We start from the raw sequence: 22,089 nt of genomic DNA on the forward strand, positions 1-22,089 counted from the left end.
CCCTTGGGAGGTGCACTACCACTGCTGGCTGTACTAGGGGGCACAGGTGCCTTAGGGGCTGCAGTGGCAGGAGTCTGCCCTCCTCCTTTCTTGGTGCACTCACTAAACCAGTGAGATTTACTTTTGCAGTACTGGCACCATCTTTTGGATTGGCCTTCTTTCTTCTTTTGGGGAGCCTGACCCCCACCCTCTTTGGGTTGTTGGGGACCTGTCGAAGACTTCTGGTCATTTTGCTCCCCCTTAGAATCTTTACCCTTCTGGTCTGCTTTCTTCTGACCACCTTGATTCAGGCCCTGGTTCTGTTTAACTCTTGTACGAACCCATCTGTCTGTCTTCTTTCCCAATTCTTGGGGAGAGGTCAGATCCGAGTCGACAAGATGCTGATGCAACAACTGGTTCTGACAATTGTTTAAAATTTGCTCTCTCATCATCAAATTATACAATCCTTCGTAATCAGTAACCTTACTGCCCAGCAACCAGCCCTCAAAAGCCTTAGTGGCACAATCGACAAAGTCAGACCAATCTTGAGACTGCGTTTTCTGGGTATCCCGGAACAGCACCCTGTACTGCTCCGTGGTTAGGCCAAACCCTTCGACGAGTGTATTCTTCAAGACGTGGTAATTGTTAGCATCCTCCACCCTTGTGGTGAGGAGCTTGTCTCTTCCTTTACCTTCAAAGGAGAGCCACAAGATAGCTGCCCACTGACTCTGGGGAACACCTTGCACAGTGCAGGCCCTCTCCAAGGCAGTAATCCATTTGTGGATGTCGTCCCCTTGTTTAAAGGGGGGCACTATCTTACCAAGGTGTTTCGTATCAAAACTCCTTTCCCTATTGCTAGGTATAATGCTGCCACCAGTGGGGACTGCCCCACTTAACTGTTGCTCTCTAGCAAAGGCAAGCCTCTCTTTGGCCAGGGCAAGTTCTTCCCTTTCAATCCTCAGATTAGCTGCCCTTTCTTTAGCTTCGTACACTCTCCTCTGAGGGGACGTCATCCCTCTTTGAGAAGAGTTGTGAGAGCCATTGGTTTGAAGGGATCTGCCAGAGTCTCTTGACAGAGATCGGGCTCGTCCATTCCCAATGTTAAGCTGACCTGATAGCGGCCCCAGGGGTCCCCCAGTACCACTGTCATGTTTGCTTAAGTTGGACCTGCTTAGTCTAACGACTTCTACCTGTCCCTTATCTGCCTCATCCCCAGAGGGATCCTCATCCTCATCATCCTCCACATCTTCGTTCTCAGTTGCGAGGTGGATGAGGTCAGGATCGTCTCTGGTTCCCTCGAGGGGAGGCATGTCTCCTTCTGGATTAGAAGAGCTGGGAAGGATCTCAGCTTTTCTGGCATCATAAGTCTCCAAGAGACCAATCAGAAAGGACGTTGTGGGGTTAGACCCCTGCTTGATCTTCCTGGAGTGACACACTTGTCTTAACTCCTTGAAGCTCAGCACAGTATATCTTGAAGGGATGACCTGTGGAGGGTCAACTGACACAAGGGGAGACTCAGAGTTTCCTCCTTTGTCCGACATACTGTTTCTAGTGTGGTGTAAGTGATGCACCTACCTACACTATGTGTTTACCTACCGATCCCTTGCTAAGAGTTGCAGCCAAGGTGTGCTAGGCCTTGAGGAGCTGCAACAGCTGGTTCAGTAGAACTCAGAGTATTCTAAGTTTAGTTATATGTACTAACAGTACTTATGTGATCTTTCAACAAGATATTCTTAGGATACGTGTGGTAAAACAACAGCAAGCTCAAATCCCAACCGCTGCTCACCAATGTGAGAAGTTGGCCCGATATGCAGCGTTCGCTATTCTAGCGACCGCTATGTATCGTTCCAAACGACCCTTATGGTGTTTGGTTGTAAGTCAACCTATAGACCAGCTATCCTAGTAGCGTGGATACGAGCAGTCTAAGGCTAAAGACTCGAGAGGGCGTGTTAAGCCAGCTGTTATACCATCACATACCCCTTGAACACCAAGTGAAAGGACACCACACAAGTGTTATGAAAATAAACAGTATATTTATTAAGAATCACAACAGCCCTGTACTCTTTATGAGGACAGGGTACTAAGCACAAACCAAATCTCTTAGGAAAATACTTCAAGTGCACAATTAAAACAAGTGTCCGGAGACACGGAAAGTTTAGTGGTCTCGGGCGGACCCGATAAGGCAAGTCGGAAGCGAGGGACTCAGGACCCTAGAGTAAGGAGGCTATGCAGGCACCGAAATGCCGAAGTTACCTAGCCACGAGGGCTGCGGCTGCACAAGTCTTACAGGCGTCGGGGGTCTTCGCTGACGAGCCAGGAGCCGGAAGAAAAGGAGTTGCTGGCCGGCGACCAGTGATGAATAGTTCGTAGAGATCCAAGCCTGGATCAGAGATCGTTGATACCTGAAAGCAGAGGGGACCAAGTTCGTACTACTAGCCAGTAGTCAGAGGGTACCAGGAGGGCACCGGTTGGCCGTCACCTCGACCAGGTGAGTGGGCGACGCTAGGCTCTGCAGTCTCACGGACCAGGAGGCGTTGTCGGCGACCAGGATGGAGGTGCGAGCTGTCCCACGAAGGATGATGCTGTCGGCGTCGCTGGGCCCAGGATTGGGGCAACAAGCCTTGGCAGATCTCAGGGCCACGTGGTAGGCCTAAGATGGCGTCTTGAATGGACCAGGAGGGTCCGGGGTGCTCCTCTTGGAAAAGGGAGCAAGGGCCGATCTGGAGCAACCAGACCAGCAGAGTTGTTTGTCGGTCGTCGTCAAGGAAGGGCACAAGCCAGCGGCTAGTGACCAGACAACGTGCTGAGCAGCGAGCAGAAGGGCCCCACGCAGATCGTGGAGATGCTGGGAGACTGCACTTCGGTGCTGGAGCGGCTCAGGGTCGGGGCTTCTCGGACCCCAGAGCACTCACCAGAGAATTGCTTCGATGGTCGTGCTGGTTAAGAGCGTGCAGGTTCTGATGATGGCCGGTCCCTCGAGGTCTCGTCGCACCCACAGATCACAGCTGAGCTGATGACGTGGGTAGAGGTCAGAGGTGCCAGGGAAGCCGGTTCTCGTCGAGCTGGGCCGTCGGATTCCTTGAGGAAGGACTTACAGCAAACCGCAGAGTTCTTAGATGGTGCCCGCTGATGCAGGGTGACTACTCCTTAGTCACAAGGGAGAAATCTTGAGAAGAGTCTCGAATGTCCTTTCGTAGAAAGTAGTTCTTGATTCAAAGATGATCTAATTTGGAAGGGTCCCCGCTCCGGCCTTTATTCTAAAGAAAGGGGTGGGTACATGACTAGGTCCTGCCCTAAGGGTGGGACCAGGAAGGGGGGTAGTTACACCCCTCTCCCCTGCCGGACTTTCCCCAGGCCAGGGCTGGCGCCCCTGGAACTGGTTCTGACCGGCAGATGCGTAGTGAGCACCGGGGTGCCACTCCGCAGTCACCTTCTCGCAAAAGCCCTACCTACCCAGAATACACAAACCCTGTCTGGGACGGTGCGAACACCGCCCTCGACAGGAAACCCTTTGTCCAAGTGCTCCTCGCTGGAAGGACTCCCAGCAGCAGGAGGTCAGACTCGTGTCTGTGGTGGCAGCATCCATTTTGTGGAGCTGAGGCTTTAGTTAACTTTAACCGGGGTTCACAGTTACGTACATGTCGTGTCCCTCTAGAAGGGTGGAATGCTAACCTCGTCGCCAGAATTGGTGAGAGGGCAGCATCCCGATTCGTATGACACCTTACTCGACATGCCTGGATAACGCGACACCGAAGTTACCGATGTGGTACGCGTTATCATGGAACAGCCATTGGGTCTTGATTCCGCAAGCTGCAACCGGGCTCGGCTCGGGCCAGAACCTAGTTCACACGAGCCCACGCACTCTGCCTTCAGGATTGTCAAGGCCTGCCATAGGAGTGACTGATAGGAGCTCGGGTGTCCATTGTATGGTTAGATATAGAGCTACTATACCTAAAGCAAAGGGTGATTACACGACTTTGCCCCAGCTGTCATGCAGCCAGTTGTGTCAAATTTAGGAGGCCAGCCAGGGGTGGCATAATGCATGCTGCAGCCCCTGGCGGCCCTGGGTACACCTATGCCCTGCGTTACGGGGTCTGATAAGGTGGCCCAGTACCAATTGGTAAATGCACCTAGGGTACATATCGTAATTTAGAAAGAGAACAGCCAGGCTGTGGGTCTGATTGGCAGGCCCACAGCCAGAGAAAGTCGTAAACCAGTGAAACAAAAGCAAAAAATCTGGGTGATCATAGGATTGCAGACCCTACTCTCCTACAACTTCTGCCATTTCTTCATTGCTGCTTGTAACTGGGAGTTCGTCATCTTAAGTGATCTGCATTCCAAGCCTGGGGCTGACTTACCTTTTCAGTGTTGTTACCTCCTTTCGAGGAACCAGGTGGTTCAAGAGGTCTTCGCAACCCAATAACTGTATCTGCGAATTCACAGAAAAGGTTGGGAATGAGAACAAACGCACGGGGTTTGCCAAAAGTGATGTCACATTTTTATGCCAGTCAACCCATAAAATTAGCAGTTTATCTCCAGCAGTCAAAATCTCAGGCTGAATGGGCCCTTCACTCACAGTCATGAATAATGGCAGTCCTGCATTACCTTCTGAAAACGAAGACCATCTGGAAAGGAAAGCAATTTTTAATCCCTTTGCTCCTGTGACTGTAGTTTTGCCAGTCACTAAAAGGATTGGCGAAACACCGATAGCCCAAAGAATCAAAAATGTTACAAGTCAGCAGCACAGGCGCTGGAAAGGAAACCAAGAGCACACTCCATGAGATAAAGAGGAGCGATACTCTCATCGCTGATGTGTCCATTGAATACATGTGCATGGCGGCCTCATGGTCTTCTGTGTACAACTTTGCTGAGCATTACTGTGTGTACATTCAAGCTAACAAAGAGGCACACGTCGGACAAAAGGTAAGCGGACACCTGTTTGTGAATGCTAACGTTGTTCACCCCTTCTTTCTGGGGGAGGGGAATACCACTACGGAATCTGTGTACAGCTGGTAAATACAGAAGCGGTTAATGCTGCAAAACAAAACGGTTTTTACCTAATAGTGTTGTTTTGCAACTTGAAGAATTTTCCGGATTCATAGGCGACTTGGTCACTCCCAAATTTGCAAATGGAAGAGGCTCATCAACCTATAGAAATAACCGGAAGCCAAAACTACCAGTCACCAAGGGGGAAAAAAATCTGAATATGGTATCCACGCTGAGGATCTTCTGAGGTGTTCGTCTGATGTCATTCGAGGAGGGCTGTAGCACTAAATGGTCAACGACTCCATGATGCCCACCAAAAAAAAAATAGCATTTGCCATGCAATAGGCCTCGTATTTGCAAGAGTTTGAGCTATTGACATGGTCAATGATCATGCCTTTCATTTATGTGTTTTAAAAACCTGCTAGCGGTGTGTAAACCTTGCAAATGCAAGACCTTGTTGGCACCTGCGTTTTAGCTATAAACATTGTAAGCTTAAGCACAGGTGCTGCGATTGCTTCAAAAGTAAAAACAAAAAATTATAAACAACCTTTTTTTATTATTTCTTTACTTTTGAAATAATAGCGGCACCCATTCATTAGCTTAAGATGTTTAAAGCATGGATTGTAACAAAAGTAAGCAAATAGAAAATAAATTGTGGCGCACACTTTTTTCCCCTATTTGTTTACTTTTGTTACATTGGTGACACCCGCGCTAACAGTTTTTTTTCTATTTCTTTACTTTTGAGGCAATCGTGGCATCAGAGTTTTAGTTGAAGAGAATTAAAGATAAAGCGCGGGTGTTGCCATTGTAAAAAAGAAGTAACTAAATAAAAAAGGAACAAAAGGAAAGTGTGGGTTTAATCCATCACCGTTCTTTAGCCCACTCTGCCACCCCAGTACAGACATGGCCATATGCAAATCAGTCTGACCCTGTGCCTCATGGGAACAGTCCAGCCCGAACTGCCAACCCATGCCTTCCCTGGACCGGACTTCAGCTTCCTAGGACCGGTTTCTGGCATTACAGCCGTCTTCAGCCCGGCTTGCTTGAATCCAATGGCAAAGTGAGCAAGGGACTCACGTCTGAGCATACCCTGCCAACTTATGGCGGCCAAAGCGGTACAAAAGGGGGTGGTGATGGACGGAGCATCTGAACCAATCAAACACTCGCACCCAGTCAACAGATTTGGGTTTAATCCATCACCATTCTTTAGCCCACTCTGCCACCCCAGTTCAGACATGGCCATATGCAAATCAATCTGACCCTGTGCCTCATGGGAACAGTCCAGCCCGAACTGCCAAGCCATGTCTTCCCTTGACCGGACTCAAGCTTCCACATCACGGAGTCAGGCAATTCTTCCTGGTCATGCAATTATTTTCTGGACTCTATTTATGAAAAATCTACTTGGATTTATTTGAGTGCTGAAATTTATTTTCTGTTGTAGTTTAGTGGGACTAGTTCCTACTGTGTGGGGAGTAAAGAGGGAAGTACTCTCTGGTTTCGTGCACCTATTTTTGTTAACTCAAGACACTATTCAATTTGTTGTGTGCTGTGTTTTCAATAGCCTCTGCCCTTTGTTTTGTGTTTTGGCATCATGCATGTCGCATAGTCTGAAATCTTGATGGTTTACATATAGTTGAGTGACCAGATCAGGGGAAGTGTCTTGCAAAATACAAAGTTTTGAGTAGTTCAAGTCCCAATAGTTCGATTTTACGGTTAAGTCAATATATTGGGTGAGGCACCATGTGAGTCACAATGTCCTAAGTAGCTTAACTAACCAAGTTAAGTTAAAGATTTAATACATGGTGAACAATATTTGAATGCCAAAAAAAGCTCAAAGTAGGTTGTACTCCAATTATTTAACCTGGAACTTAGTAAGGATGACACTATTTAGAAAAAAAATCTATTTGTGAAGAAACTAGTGGTTCTGTTTTTGATTGCTAGATGGAGAGCAGTTCAGGCTCATGATAGGAATCAAACCAATATGGCGAGCATCAGAGGTAGTGAGGAGGCTGCGATGCGGCAAAGATCCCATCTGTAGGTTGAGTCTCATATGTGCATATTCAATGTCAGTGATATTTGTACAATTATAGGGTGCATGACATGAGAAAACCTAACATCTCTAAGCCTCTAAGAGTTAATGATAGATCTTTTAATCCCAATATTCTGATCTATATTCCCAAACTCGAAGATTGGCTGAAGATTTTAGTTTTAGTACTGATAAGCCTTTGTAGGGAAGCGGATTATTGTGTGGTGTGGTTGTGCAACTTCACCATGTAATAATGCCGCAATCTTTTTAGGTCTCGCCTGTCGATGCGCATGCGCATCGAGCAAGCGAGACTATGGTGGCTTATCCACTCTTTATCCAACTTGCAAGGAATCGTGGCGATTCCTTGCAGTGCACGAGAAATTTAAGCTCAATGCGCATGCGCATTGAGCTTAAAAGCGCGTGCACATGCCCCCAGCCGCCTGCCTTGCCTACTCCCTCTCTCACTGCCTCCCCAGCTCCGCCCCCTCACTTCTTGATTGCACGGCCGCTAGGCCGTGCCTCCCCTACTCTCCTCCCCCCTCCTCCTCCTACTCTCCTCCACTTCTTGATTGCACGGCCCATACTCTCCTCCCCCCTCCTCCTCTACTCTCCTCCCCTGCCTGCCGTGTCGCACCTCTCCCCTCTCCCCGCTCCGCCCCCTCCCCTGCCCGCCGTGTCGCATTTCTCCTCCCCCCTCCCCACAGAAATGCCCTCCATCTTCCCGTTCTCCAGGCTAGGAGGCTGCAGATCTCCCGGTTTATTATTATTTACGCTTTCTCCCGACTGGGAACGTCCAGTGGGACTATCTGTCTATCATAACATATATAGCCCTCACACTACCCTAAAATTAGGTCTGTTGATGTGGAATAGTATTTGTAAGTGTTTAGGACAAAGTCCCTTCCGAGCTTTGCACCTCTCTAGACTGTACCGTTTTAACCGCGTTTCTCGGCTATTGCACATAGGTGCTGAAGGGGCTTCTTTAAATGAATGGGTTGTTATGGAATATTAGGCAATTAACATGGGTTATGTGTCTATCCATAAAGACCAGCCTAGAAACGTGCTGACAACTGCCTTTCACCCGTTCGTGATTGATGACTGTGTACCACATAGTTAGCTAAAAGCAACATGTATTTAAAAAAAAATGCTATTGTTAAACCAAACTTCTCTGTTACAGCGGACAAGTATGACAGAATCCTGATTACGTAATAAAATCATTTGTCAACTCAACAGAAAATAATGCAGCTTTCTTTCTGCCATCCCCTGTGCTAATTTCTATACAGTTCACCAAAGCTTTTAACCAGGCTCACCTTGAAGCCGAATTGGGGGGGCTTGCCGAGGATCACCCAGTGCATCTGGTTGTAGGAGCTGATAAATGTCCATGTTTGGAAACTAAGGTCAAAGCTAGCACGTTTTCTGTCCCTGTGTCGCAGCCGTTTAAATATACCCGGGAGCACTTTCTTGCATCATCAGCGTCATTGCATTGATGAAGCCTCAAAGCGTACATGCCCTGGGGTTTGCCATTACAAAGCCGACTCGGCCTATTGCATTGGGTGGACTTAATGCGCAAATGAGCAACAAAAACGTGGGTGCACAAAGCTCCAGCTGCCAAATGAAAGAGAGCGGCACAGCTAATTAATGCGCTGCGCTGTGGGTTCAGATGTTCCAATCACCCCACGCCATGAGGCCCTCGTGCAGCCAGCCCTGGTCAATGACCCTCGCCCTCACACTGTTCTTCTTTCTACTCTTCAAAGAGCAGGGCCAAGTGGGGGAAAATACAGCTTCAAATGCCCCCCTCCACGACGCCATCCCTCCAGGCGTTCTTTGTACACACGGCTTCAAAGGGCTGGGGGTGCTCTGGCTGCGAGAGGCTTTGCCCCCCCCCCGTTTAGGTCTCGACCTAAAGCATTGCATTGCCTTTAGCAATGCTTGTTTTTATTTACATGCATTCTAAGAACATGAGTGCGATCGGGGCACACATGTAAACTAAAACCACACAGAATGTTCATAGGTAGGATTTTACCTACCATGTCTTACCGCTTTTTAAGAATTCGCACTGCTCGCTTAATTGTAATGAAGTGTGGCCGATAGGATGGTGGAGTTTAGTAACCATAGACTGCTTTTTTTCTGAAACTTATTTTGTTTCTGTGTTTACCTGGGCTGCCTGTTTGTGCCCTGCCTTTCCGCTGGCAAGTAGACCTCTGCTGTGTATGGAGGGGGTGGAGATCCAGCATGGCTTTTCCAACTCACCCGGCCAGATCTGCTTTCTCAGCCCGCTCTCCTCCCCCTCTGTGTCTGTTGGGATCTTCGGCAGAAGTTGGTACTCCTGAAACTACCTCCCCGCCCTCACAGCTGGATCGTGGCTGCCAGAACTTGGATGACCCCTTTCTATCAGTTATTGCCCCGCCTCCCCTGGCCCAACTGGTCCCCCAGTGGTGGTGGCTTTGGAGCTGGCGTGTTATCGCTGACTGCTAGCATATGCCGTTTTATACAACAACATTTGGTCATTTAAAATGTGAGAGATGGTAAAAGCCTGTTGTTTTTTTTTTACCCCATGTTGTCGTGCCTCGAATCAAACTTTAACGTGAAAGGAGAGTACGTCTGCGCTACATCGATTTCAGAGATACAGCGCAGAAATGCATTTACTTTTATTGTCCAACGGAGTCACTAAAGCAGGGAGAGTATGTAACAACAACTTTCGCTCGCACTCCCCCAGAATGTGCCCTCATTAATTGGATGCACTATGCAAGAACTTTCCAACTCTCGCATTGTAAATCGTAGTTCAATATCTCTACTTGTGCTCTTGTCATGTTAACTATAATGTCATTTCTGTTTCCATTAATTCTAAAGGGCTACAACAACTGATAATTTGCTACTGGTAGCACGCTTGCACAGGGTATTTTTTTTATTTTTTTATTTGAGTATTATTTGTTCCACCTTAGATCTTAATTCTTTAATGGTCCATACCTTTTGCAATCAAATTAATCCTTTACTCACCCTCACCCTCACCACCCTCAACCCCTCACCCTCACCCTCACTCACCCTCACTCACCCTCAACCCCTCACCCTCACTTACCCTCCCTCACCCACCCTCACCCTCACTCACCCTCAACCCCTCACCCTCACTCACCCTCAACCCCTCACCCTCAACCCCTCACTCACCCTCACTCTCACTCATCCTCACTCACCCTCAACCCCTCACCCTCACTCACCCTCAACCCCTCACCCTAACTCACCCTCACTCAACCTCAACACCTCACTCACCCTCACCCTCACTCAAACCCTCACCCTCAACCCTCACTCACCCTCACCCTCACTCAACCTCAACACCTCACCCTCAACCTCAACCCCTCACCCTCACTCACCCTCACCCACCCTCACCCACCCTCACCCACCCTCACCCACCCTCACTCACCCTCAATCTCACTCACCCTCAACCCCTCACCCTCGCTCACCCTCAACCCCTCACCCTAACTCACCCTCACTCAACCTCAACACCTCACTCACCCTCACTCACCCTCAAACCCTCACCCTCAACCCTCACTCACCCTCACCCTCACTCACCCTCAACACCTCACCCTCAACCTCAACCCCTCACCCTCAACCCCTCACCCACCCTCACCCACCCTCACCCACCCTCACTCACCCTCACCCACCCTCACTCACCCTCAACCCCTCACCCTCACTCACCCTCAACCCCTCACCCTCACCCACCCTCACCCTCACTCACCCTCAACCCCTCACCCTCACACAGTGCAATAGGTCTCAGACCATTTCAGTTAGAGCTTTTAGAAATGTTTATGGCTTTTTTATTTGTAATTCTTTAGCATTGGCTACAGGAAACAAAAATGCTAAACATTTACAAAAAAAACCCATAAACAATTCTAAAAGCACTAACTCTAATGGTGCGAGACCTATTGCATTTCCAATGCTTGTTCTGGTCGAGTTGTATTCTTTATTAAAACCCTTAGCTCAGTCCTGAGTTGTTGTGGCACAGGGCAGCCAAGCTTAATCAAAGGAACAAATGTACCAAAACATTTCATAAGTAAGAAACAAAACACAATAAAAATCCAACACCAATTTATAAAAAAAGTTCACATTTTTATATTTAAATAGACACCAAAACGACGTCAATCTACTGAGGGAAAGCAGAGATATGATTTTTCACAAATACGAAATTTCTTTTAAGCACATTAAATCGTAATTTGCTCAATGGGTTCTGAGCCAACGGGCCAGAATGACTGACAGTCTTTCCTTGGACAGGCCACAACTGGTTGGAAGCCAGTCACAGGGACCACCTAGGTCCAGTGAGACAGTTACATGTCAGGCCAACAGTCTCCGGTTCCTACGTGCACTTTTCTCCTTTACCACAGTCCAGCAAAGAAGGGTTCCTGATGCTGGAGATGCAGATTACTGAGGATAAAGTGATGCAGTGATGGTTCCTGGGGCCACCTTGGTGTCCGTGAGCATTGGAGCTCGTCTCCGGCCTCAGGACTCGATCTCCCACAATATAGCAGTGAAGTCCAGTTGCTACTGATTTCCCATTTAAAGAAGTCTTAGTTAGCAATATCTCGCAGGTCAGTAACTCTTTCATTTAGGGGGACCAGAGTACACTCTGCCATGGGTCTGCACGGACTTGGGAACACGTCGGGAAGGTCAGGACTCGGTCGCCCAGCTGGCACTTTGATTTCCAGCAGCAGTCAGACATTCCTGTGCTACTCCCTAAAACCACCTTTGTATGAAAAGGCACCTTAAATACAATGAGTCTGGTTTAATGTAACGATTAATTTGATACCTTGCAGTAATACCTTTAGTGATCCCCAATTGAAGTTAGTACTTAACATAGTGACTAGTGAAGCTCAATGGTAATTAATAGGACCACTGGGATTGCAACTGGGCAAGCGGCAGTTTTGTGTTTTTACTGTCTGTGCGTGTTAAACACCAAAGGAGCATGCCAGCCATTCTAGCACTGGGTACCTTGCCCGGTTGCCTTCCAAAGCCTTCCCTAGGAGTGGCTCATTAATATTTAAAAGGTGTTTTTCATTTAGACATGTAGAGTTGGCAGTTTCGACGCTCCCGGCTGGGCTGCAGTGGCCGGCCAGGAGTAGCGTCTTCACCTTTGTCACTCTATTGGGAGCTCACTTAAGTGCTGTAGTGACATTTTACTTACTACTCCTAGGTACTCTTGGTCCTTATACTAGGGCCTTATGTGTACGTCCGATATTAGCCATTTGTACACGTACTTTGGGGGTCAGAGCGCATGCACTGGAGCCTGGACAGGAGGGTCGAGTGCACTACAGAGAAAAAAGAACGCAGCATCAGCCGATAAACTAGGAGGTGATCATACAAAAAAGAGATCCTTTCCAACAGTCTCGATCTCTTTGTTAAAAATCTTGTTACACAAAGTGCAAACGATCCAATAGTATTAATAGTAAATGACTATTGAAAGTCTCATACCGTGCTTCGTCCACTCCGGATACGTTCGTAGCAAATGTGCTGTTCTGAAGTCATTACATGCAACATGCTTGAGTCACTATCGTTTTAAGATTTATTAAGAAATTAGTTACTGGTAGGTTAAATACGCATTAACCTATTCATGTTCAGATTTACTGTTATACGGGCGCAATCCCATTCATTCAATAGTGCTGAAAATAAACATATTTAATAATTTAAAATTGATTCATTCTGGGCATCAAGCATGCAGAGTTCACACTGAAGCCCATATTTTTGCAGCCATTACATATACTGTCTTTAGGGTCGTTTAAAGCCCAATCTTTTCCAGTGGTCCGTCGTATACAAGTGCGATTTCAATAATTCACTAATATCAAAATTAGTTCTAAAACTTTTATATATATTTTTACTTAAACCATATGCCACACCAAAGATACTGTTAGTCTTCTAAAGTCATGGCATTTAATTTAATTTAATCAAGACACTGTATTTTGCGATTTAATCTTTAGCAGAAAGGACTTCCTGTATAATAGTAATTTGCTTGTCCTAAACATACACATAGTTTGTGCTCTTTATTAAATGCATAGAAATATGTTTCTGCTTTATAGATGCAAAGGTTTTCCTTTTCTCGTACTTTGTGCTTCGTGGCCCCACCTCTTTGACCACTTATGATTTTACAGATAGTTGTGAATGTAATATTGTCTGTAAATTGCGTACACTCAGTTTAAAAAAAATGTGCAGACTGGGTGTTTAGTCAAGAGTTTGAAACGTTCTTTGGTGTTCTCTATCGCCTTCTTTAACTGGTCTGATTGAAGAACGTACTTACATTTCGAACACCATCCTCGTGCCTTCCTGTCCTTTGTCCCGGTCAATGAGGAGTGTAAAAGCACCACACTGGTTCCAGTGTGTGATCTTAGTGGGATTCCTCTGGGACTGCCGGGGAGTAAATTCTTGGATACAGACTCTTCAAGGTTGATCGATTTACTGGACAGAAGGATCAGTATTGATCTCCCCTCTGGCCACAGTTGGTTGTGTAGTTGGACTATACCATTTGAATGACTACCCTAACTCTGGGTTGCAAGATCCTGGATGGATCACCTGGTCAGGCACCCCTGTTATCCCTCGGGTCCAGGTCAGGCACCCCGGTTATCCCTCGTGTCCAGGCCAGGCACCTCGGTTATCTTTAATATCCAGGTCAGGCACCACTGTTATCCCTCATGTCCAGGTCCGGTACCTCTGTTGTCACTCATGTCCAGGTCTGGCACCCCTGTTGTCTCTCATGTCCAGGTCAGGCACCCCTGTTGTCCCTCATGTCCAGGTCAGGCACTCCTGTGGTCCCTCATGTCCAGGTCAGGCACCCCTGTTATCCCTCATGTCCAGGTCAGGCACCCCTGTTGTCCCTCATGTCCAGGTCAGGCACCCCTGTTGTCCCTCATGTCCAGGTCAGGCACTCCTGTGGTCCCTCATGTCCAGGTCAGGCACTCCTGTGGTCCCTCATGTCCAGGTCAGGCACCCCTGTTATCCCTTCTGTCCAGGTCAGGCACCACTGTTGTCCCTCATGTCCAGGACAGGCACCCCTGTTATCCCTCATGTCCAGGTCAGGTACCTCTGTTATCCCTCATGTCCAGGTCAGGTACCTCTATTGTCCCTCATGTCCAGGTTAGGCACCCCTGTTGTCCCTCATGTCCAGGTCAGGCACCCCTGTTGTCCCTCATGTCCAGGTCAGGCTCTCCTGTGGTCCCTCATGTGCAGGTCAGGCACCCCTGTTATCCCTCATGTCCAGGTCAGGCACCCCTGTTGTCCCTCATGTCCAGGTCAGGCACCCCTGTTGTCCTTCATGTCCAGGTCTGGCACTCCTGTGGTCCCTCATGTCCAGGTCAGGCTCTCCTGTTGTCCCTCATGTCCAGATCAGGCACCCCTGTTTTCCCTCTGTAAACCAGGTGACACATGGAGTGCTCTAGACATGAGGTCATCTTCCAAAGAAAGGCAGATGCCAAGCAGGCAGTAGGAGGTTTCACTGCAGCAGGGGCCCAGATTGGCTAAATACCTGTACATTTACATTTAACTCTCAAACCCAGACTCCACTGGTTTTGGGAAGGAGGAGGACAAGAGATGATGTAGGTTCAGGCTCCAAAATCCGAGAAGGATTCTGGCGGCATCACACAAAGCTGACCTTCATTTTAAGCAATACAGTGAATTCCAGATGTCCCCCATCCAGATAAACGTATGAAACCACACAAGCAGACGACCTCCATACAAGTTCTAGAGATGATGAAGAAAAGGAACTAAACAGGCTTCACATGAAGGGGACCCTATAGCCTCTCCTCTGCTTAGAGAGGTTTAGGTGAAATGCCAGTACCCGATCACAGATAGTCCTGCAACCACTGTCAGTCCACACATCGCCTGGGTACAGGAGACATTATGTACACTTTGGTTGCCTAACTTTGAAATTGGAGCCAGCTTTGATGTCCCAACCTCCCCTGTCTAGTCAGATTGAATCCTTTTTTTTGTCTCTGTGGTCTCTCTCCTCTGGGGTCGCTGCCTCTCTCCTGCAGAGTTACTCAGGGGTTGAGCATCTCTTTCATGCTGTTAAACCCCTACAAGAGTGTTCTAGCTTCCGAGCCTGCTTCTCTGAAAGACTTCTTTCAGCCACTCGATTTATATTGGAAGCGAAGGCACTGTCGCTCCTGCAGCTGCCTATCCACTGTACAATTCAAAATCTTCTGCACTATTGATCATGGTGGCAGTTTTATTCAGCCATCCTACATGTACATTGTCTTAAAGGGGAAGCACAAAAAAAAAAAAAAAGATGTTCCTTGTGCCTCAGCGCCTCAAAGCGGAAGGTCCCAAAGACCGTTCTCCTGCAGCTTGTCTCATGTGCCACAGCGCCTCAAAGCGGAAGGTCCCTAAGACCGTTCTCCTACAGCTTGTCTCATGTGCCTCAGCGCATCAAAGGGGAAGGTCCCCAAGACCTTTCTCCTGCAGATTGTCCCCTGTACCTCAGCGCATCAATCAATCAATCAATCAATACATTTATAGAGCGCGCTACTCACCCGCGAGGGTCTCAAGGCGCTGAGGGAGAGGAGGGGGGGCCACTACTGCTCGAATAGCCAGGTCTTGAGGTGTTTCCTGAAGGTGAGATGGTCCTGGATCAGTCGTAGGTGAGCGGGGAGGGAGTTCCATGTCTTGGCGGCAAGGTAGGAGAATGATCATCCTCCGGCGGTGGCTCTGCGGATCCGTGGGACGGTTGCGAGGGCGAGGCTGACGGATCGGAGTTGGCGGGTGGGAGAGTAGAACGAGAGGCGGTTGTTAAGGTATTCGGGGCCCATGTCGTGGAGTGCTTTGTGTGCGTGGGTGAGGAGCCTTAACGTGATCCTCTTGCTAACTGGAAGCCAGTGCAGGTTTTTCAGGTGGGCCAATGTGTGGCTGTGGCGAGGGACGTCGAGGATGAGTCGTGCAGAGGCGTTCTGTATTTGCTGCAGTCGTTTCTGAAGTTTGGCTGTGGTTCCTGCTTAAAGGGAGTTTCCGTAGTCCAGTCGGCTTGTGACGAGGGCCTGCGTGACCGTCTTTCTGGTTTCTGTGGGGATCCACCGGAAGATCTTTCGGAGCATGCGCAGGGTGTTGAAGTAGGATGAGATGGCATTGACTTGTTTGGTCATTGTGAGCGAGGAGTCCAGGATGAATCCCAGGTTGTGGCGTGGTCCGTGGGTGCCGGTGCGGTGCTCAGCGCAGTGGACCACCAGGAGTCTTCCCAGGCGGATGGGGATTGTCCGAGGATGAGGACCTCCGTTTTGTCTGAGTTCAGTTTCAGCCAGCTGAGCTTCATCCATTCCGCGACTTACTTCATTCCTTCCTGGAGGTTGGTTTTGGCGGTGGTTGGGTCTTTGGTGAGGAGAGTATCAGCTGGGTGTCGTCGGCGTAGGAGATGATGTTGAGGTTGTGTTTGCGTGCGATGGCGGCGAGGGGTCTCATGTAGATATTGAAGAGGGTTGGGCTGAGCGAGGAGCCTTGGGGTACGCCTCAGATTATCTTAGTGGCCGCGGATCAGAACGGTGGGAGGCGGACTCTCTGGGTTCTGTTGGAGAAGAACGAGGAGATCCAGTCCAGTGCTTTTCCTTGGATCCCAGTGTTGTAGAGGCGGGTTGTTAGGGTGCGGTGGCAGACGGTATCAAAGGCGGCTGAGAGGTCTAGGAGGATGAGGGCGGTTGTCTCCCCGTTGTCCATCAAAGGGAAAGGTCCCCAAGACCGTTCTCATGCAGATTGTCCCCGGTACCTCAGCGCATCAAAGGGGAAGGTCCCACAGACCGTTCTCCTGTAGATTGTCCCCTGTACCTCAGCGCCTCATAGGGGAAGGTCCCCAAGACCGTTCTCCTGCAGCTTGTCTCCTGTGCCTCAGCGCATCAAAGGGGAAGCTACCCCAGACCGTTCTCCTGCAGATTGTCCCCGGTACCTCAGCGCATCAAAGGAGAAGGTCCCCTTTTTTAATTATTTTTATTAAACCAGCTCAATAGACAGTACAATACAATTTGCCATATTCTGCACATTGGAGTTCTGTTTACATAGTTTGGGACAAGAGGGGACTTTAACTATCATGCGTTCGGGAAAGAAGCACAGTTAAGGGCTCACCTCTCTGTGTTTGGCCAGGGCCTCTATGGCTGCTGTGTGGCGATCTATTGACCCCTGTAAGATCGCCATGGTGCCCAGACCTTTTCCCATTTCGAGGGCTCCCGCATTCTGCTTGAAATTTTGCCCTGGGGATCTTTTTAATGTAGCCCCAGGAAGGTGGCTGTCCCCAGGGGCGTGCATAGCCCCCTGCATCTAACAACATTTTCCCTGTGGAAGTGGCGGTCCCTGGGGCAGTGGGGGGCCCTCACATTTAATAAACATAGCCCTGGAGATGTGGCCGTCCTCTGGACTGCAGGGGCCCACACGGCCCCCGTATCCATTTAGATTTTAGCCCCAGGGACCTGGCCCACCCGGGTGCTTAAAGAAAACAAGGTGCTTTTTTGGGTCCTTGGGTTCTCTGTGGGACCCCATGAGCAGCCCTAGAGGGTCAGGGCGTTTCTACCCTGAGATCGGGAGGGTTCACAGATCATCCGCAGCCATGTTTGTATATCGGAGAAATGTTTACTCCGGAACTACAGAACGGATTTACACCATTTAACAAACAGAGTGCTTTTTGAAGCAAGAGCTACCTTTTTTTATATATATATATATATATATATATATATATATATATATATATATATATATATATATATTATATATATATTTATATATTGTTTTTGTGTGGAATCTTTGTTACCTGTAAGTAACTTTTCCTTTTTACGCTTAAGCTTGATTGCGATGTTTTGCTATGCTGCCCCATATACCTGCTTGGAAAGTTCCTAACTTGCGATTTCCAACCTTTCTCTCCTCAGAGCCTGGGTCTGTGCACTTGTCGGGAAGGGTTCGCTGGTGCAGACTGTAGCGTGCCCCTGGATTCGGGCAAAGTCATCTGGGAGACCATCATAGACACGCAGCGCACTGCGGTGAGTCGGTGGGGAGCAGTCCAGGTGAAGGTGGGAGGTTTGAAGGAAGAGAAAAGGAAGATTGAGTTGCGCGGTGAAATGGGTTCTTTTATGAAGCGGAGACGTGTCTTGAGGCCTTTAGCTCTGGCGAGTCAGTGCAGCTGCCACTAGACCTCGAATGAACCACTTAAAAGAGAGCATTCAGGCTCTGGCTCCACCCACATGTTGGGGCACAAGACTAAAGGTTTTGATTCTGCTTCCATGGAAATGGTGCTTCCTGTCCAGGCAGCTGTGATTATTTTTGTATTTTTGTTTATCCAGCTGTCTGAGCCTGCAGCACTATGGCTGCCTATAGAAGGACTACCAACAAGCTTACAAAAGGAATGTGGTGGGCCTTTCAGGGGCACACACATGGCACTGTAATGCTGTTAAAAAGTCTTCAGTAGGTATATCATTTTCAGTGTTTGTATTGCTGTCGCGGCAGCACTAATGAAGAGGGCAGCCGCAAAGTATGTCTTTCTGTTTTCCCGGCCCAGCACTCAGCCCTGCCCTTTCATCATTAACTTTAGACTTCAGAGTGCAGTCGCGTATTTGAGGGTAGTATGGGCTATGCTAATGTACGTACATTGTAATATACTTTAACGTGGAAGTCCTTGAAAGATTGCTGTTTTTTCTTTTTCCTTTCTACAATGTCTTTGTTTGATTTGAAGACTAGAGCACAGCAGTTTGTGTGTTTATTCTGCGATAAAATAAAAGGATGTGGTTTGTGGCATTTACTGCCCATTCCTCTGCCACAAAAGACTCCCACCTTAAGGTGATTCTTCCTAAATGTAATACTGTCTCACTTTCCAGTTTTTATGAGGCTCTCTATCCCAGGTGTTGAAGGCCCTCTCCCTCATTGTTGGCCCGAGCTGCACTCCGGTTCAGTGCCTTTGAACAACCGCTATAAGGCTATATTAAAACAATAGGTCGAAGTATATTGTTTTACTAGGGATCCATGTAGGACTAGAGGAAGGATTTCTTCGTGCACTGGGCAAAGTATCATTTTGACGTTGGAATGCTCTGCACTTTTTTCACCAGCATTGGCAAAGCCAGTAGGGATGGCTTTCATGTGATAAACAACATTTGTGTGTACACACCATGTAAATAGCATCTGGGATTGCCTGTGTTTAAATCTTTTGACACATTGAATGCAGAGATGTTGGTTTTGCCATTGCTTGTTTTACTGATCTATGGTGTAACTGCATATAAAAGAGCATTTAGAAATGGGAAAGCCATAATTTTCCAGCATTTGTCAGTTTAGGAAATCCTTGCTGTATTGTAGGGCAGCTAACATACTCCACAGTTGTGATGCCAATTTTATTAACATTAGATCAAAATAGTTTGCTACTTTTATACTCCAGGTAGTTTTGCCCAACACGTATCATTAAGAGATCCATGAAAAAACATTTTTCTTGAGAATGTAGGAAGCATAGTGCTGAAAAAAGAGAACTGTGTAATACGCAGAGAGGGAAGTGTGTACTAATCCACCCAAAAGGGATTTGTACTGAAGGAACAGAAAAGTTCGGATTTTGAAGGTAAAAGGCTAGCAGTGTGAGTGGTTTGGGAGGGTAAGCAGCCTTTACATCACCGGGCAAACCATGCTGTGTCTTAACAACGCGGTCTGAACCACAAATGCGTCTTTACCCTGCATTCCTTTACCACGCAAATCTCTACAACGACTTGTCTTAAGGATAGCAAAGTCGTACTGATGTTGGACTGTAAATCCAATGCTTTCCGTACTGTTGCACAGGCTGGAGTTGGAATAGTAAGTTATACTATTGCAAAGCTAAGCGCTTTCCCTAAGTCCACCCTAACGACTTGCGTGGGAAACAAATGCGACGCATTTGTGGTTTGGACTACGTTGTTAAGGCAGGTGTGATAAATGCCTACGTGGTACTGACATACAACCACTTGGGAGTTTTAAGAGAACACAACCGAGTAAGAGAAGAGAGTTCAGAAAGGACAGAGGTGCAGAGTGAGGGACTAGAAGTGTAGATTTGAGCTTTGAGGTATGATGTTCAGGAGGGCGAGGGCTGAAGATCACAGGGAGCAAGAGTTGGGTCTTTGGAGGTGGAGAGTAATGGGCTGTGGTCAGAGGAGGGGCAATTCTTGTCCTTCAGGAACAGAGCGGGGCAAAGCATTGAAGGCACCTAGGAAATAGAAGTGAGGAAGCACATACAAATTGGGGAACAGAAAGTTAGTGAGGTGGCTAAGTTAGCTGCATTAAATATCTCTACATCCCTCTGTCTTCTGTTACTTTAACCTATTCTTCATTTTTAGGACACAGCCAGCCGCTTTCTACACCGCCTGGGGCACACCATGGTGGAGGGACCGGATTCCACCCTCTGGATGTTCGGAGGAATGTCTCTGCGAGAGGGTGTCCTTGGGAGCGTGTACAGGTGAGCTGTGCACAGTGCGTTCAGCAGTCAGTGGCTTCAGGGTATATGTCTGTCTGAGTCTTGGCAGGCTGTTTGAAGACTTCTGCCTTTCTGGGTGCATCTGCAGGTTAATGGCAGACGCCAAGCACCAATTACTCACTCACTTATCTGATTGCTGTCCACAGCAGATCTGCACCCGCGATTGGCCAAACAGTATCTTTACCGTCCGCTCTCCACTGGTGCAGTTTACCTGACTCAGATTGACAGCATAGTGCGTTTGCATACAAGAAAGATAAGCAGGTGTAGGTTACTGAAGTACCACTCTGGATTGCGGACACACTTCAGCTAGCGGGTATTCACTTGCCTTTATTCTTGTTCCACTTCTGAATGGTGGAGTTCTCTGCCCATCCATCTCAGAGCTCAGCCTGATTTGTGTCAGTTTAGAAAAGAACAAAATACAGTGTTCTTTGGTTCTATTGTTTCATTTTTAGGTCGAGCATTCAAGACCTCTTGTATATACTTTAGCATATACTTATACTTTAGTATATAGTTATATGTGTATGTAACTTTGTGGGCTCTGGAGATCAGCCGTAGGACTTGTCTGGTTCCGCATAGGGACTTTTTTTTCTGTCAAATGCTTCTATGTAACTGTCTTGATTGAAAACGACCAGCAGAGGTCAGTAAAATACCAGAATCACTTTAGCATTCTCTAGATTCCAGTCCATGGAAATTGTCTTCCACGAGCACCTGTAGACAATAATATTTTTTTTAAATCTTGTATTTTCAGCGATATGACCACCGAAGGCCCTGATTAAATATTCAAAACAGAGCTTTGGACTATACCATTTCCTGTTGAAAGGCAATATTTCTCTCCATGTGTCACGCAGTTTGGTGCTTACCTTCCCTCCAAGTTGAAGAACAGTAGATGTTTCCGCAGCCAGGCTAATGTGCTGCATAGCTAAATACACATAAGGTCCCAATCCACCCTCCGACTGTCCCGCCACCTCCAGCCATAAGATAGCAAGAGTAGAGTGCATTTTGCTTAATGCTCGCTCTCTTGTTAAGAATAAAATAATGTTCAAAGAGCTGGTACTAGAGAAAACACCTACCATAGTATTTATCACAGAAACATGGGCTAAGGACTCCTCTGACCCTGATCTAATTGAGGCGGTCCCAGATGGGTACTGTCTGGTCAGATCCGATAGACAGGGTCGAGTAGGAGGGGGCTTAGCGATCCTTTACAAAGACCACTTGCAATGCCACTCTGTACCTCTACTCGACTTCCCTGATAGTTCTCAAGCACTTCATTTTACAATAAAGGAAGGGCAATGTCCTTTTTTTAATGGTATCTTAGTATATCGACCACCTGGCTCGAGAACTCATTTCACTTACAACCTTCTCCAGGCTCTGGAACCCTATTTTGGCCAACATAACTTCTCAATCCTAGGTGATTTTAATTATCACTTAGAACGACATGACTTACCGGATACATCATGCCTTATCGAGGCCCTGGAGTCCTGTGGACTCAAGCAACGAGTCAGAGGAGCGACCCATCGTGCTGGCCACACTTTGGATGGCCTCTTCTCTAATGACCCTCGGCTTACTATTAAGGATTCGATGCACCTATCCTGGTCTGACCATCTAGCGGTTCCTTTTATTTTGGAATACCATAGGTTGGACTCTTGTAAAAGAGGGAATCATGTTTTGGAAACTGCTAGAA

At 47.7% G+C, this 22,089-nt stretch overlaps 1 protein-coding gene across 1 annotated transcript in view; it reads left to right on the forward strand.

Annotated features, from left to right (window-relative positions):
* The window catches only part of MEGF8 (multiple EGF like domains 8), a 399,920-nt gene that overhangs the window by 211,229 nt on the left and 166,602 nt on the right, over positions 1-22,089 (forward strand). The window contains exons 27-28 of the mRNA XM_086933057.1: positions 17,860-17,970; positions 20,272-20,390. Of these exons, the coding sequence (XP_086789183.1) occupies positions 17,860-17,970; positions 20,272-20,390 (230 nt within the window). The remainder of the gene's footprint in view (positions 1-17,859; positions 17,971-20,271; positions 20,391-22,089) is intronic.

This window comes from Lissotriton vulgaris, chromosome 7 (assembly GCF_964263255.1).
Source record: "Lissotriton vulgaris chromosome 7, aLisVul1.2, whole genome shotgun sequence".
Taxonomy (NCBI): Eukaryota; Metazoa; Chordata; class Amphibia; order Caudata; family Salamandridae; genus Lissotriton; species Lissotriton vulgaris.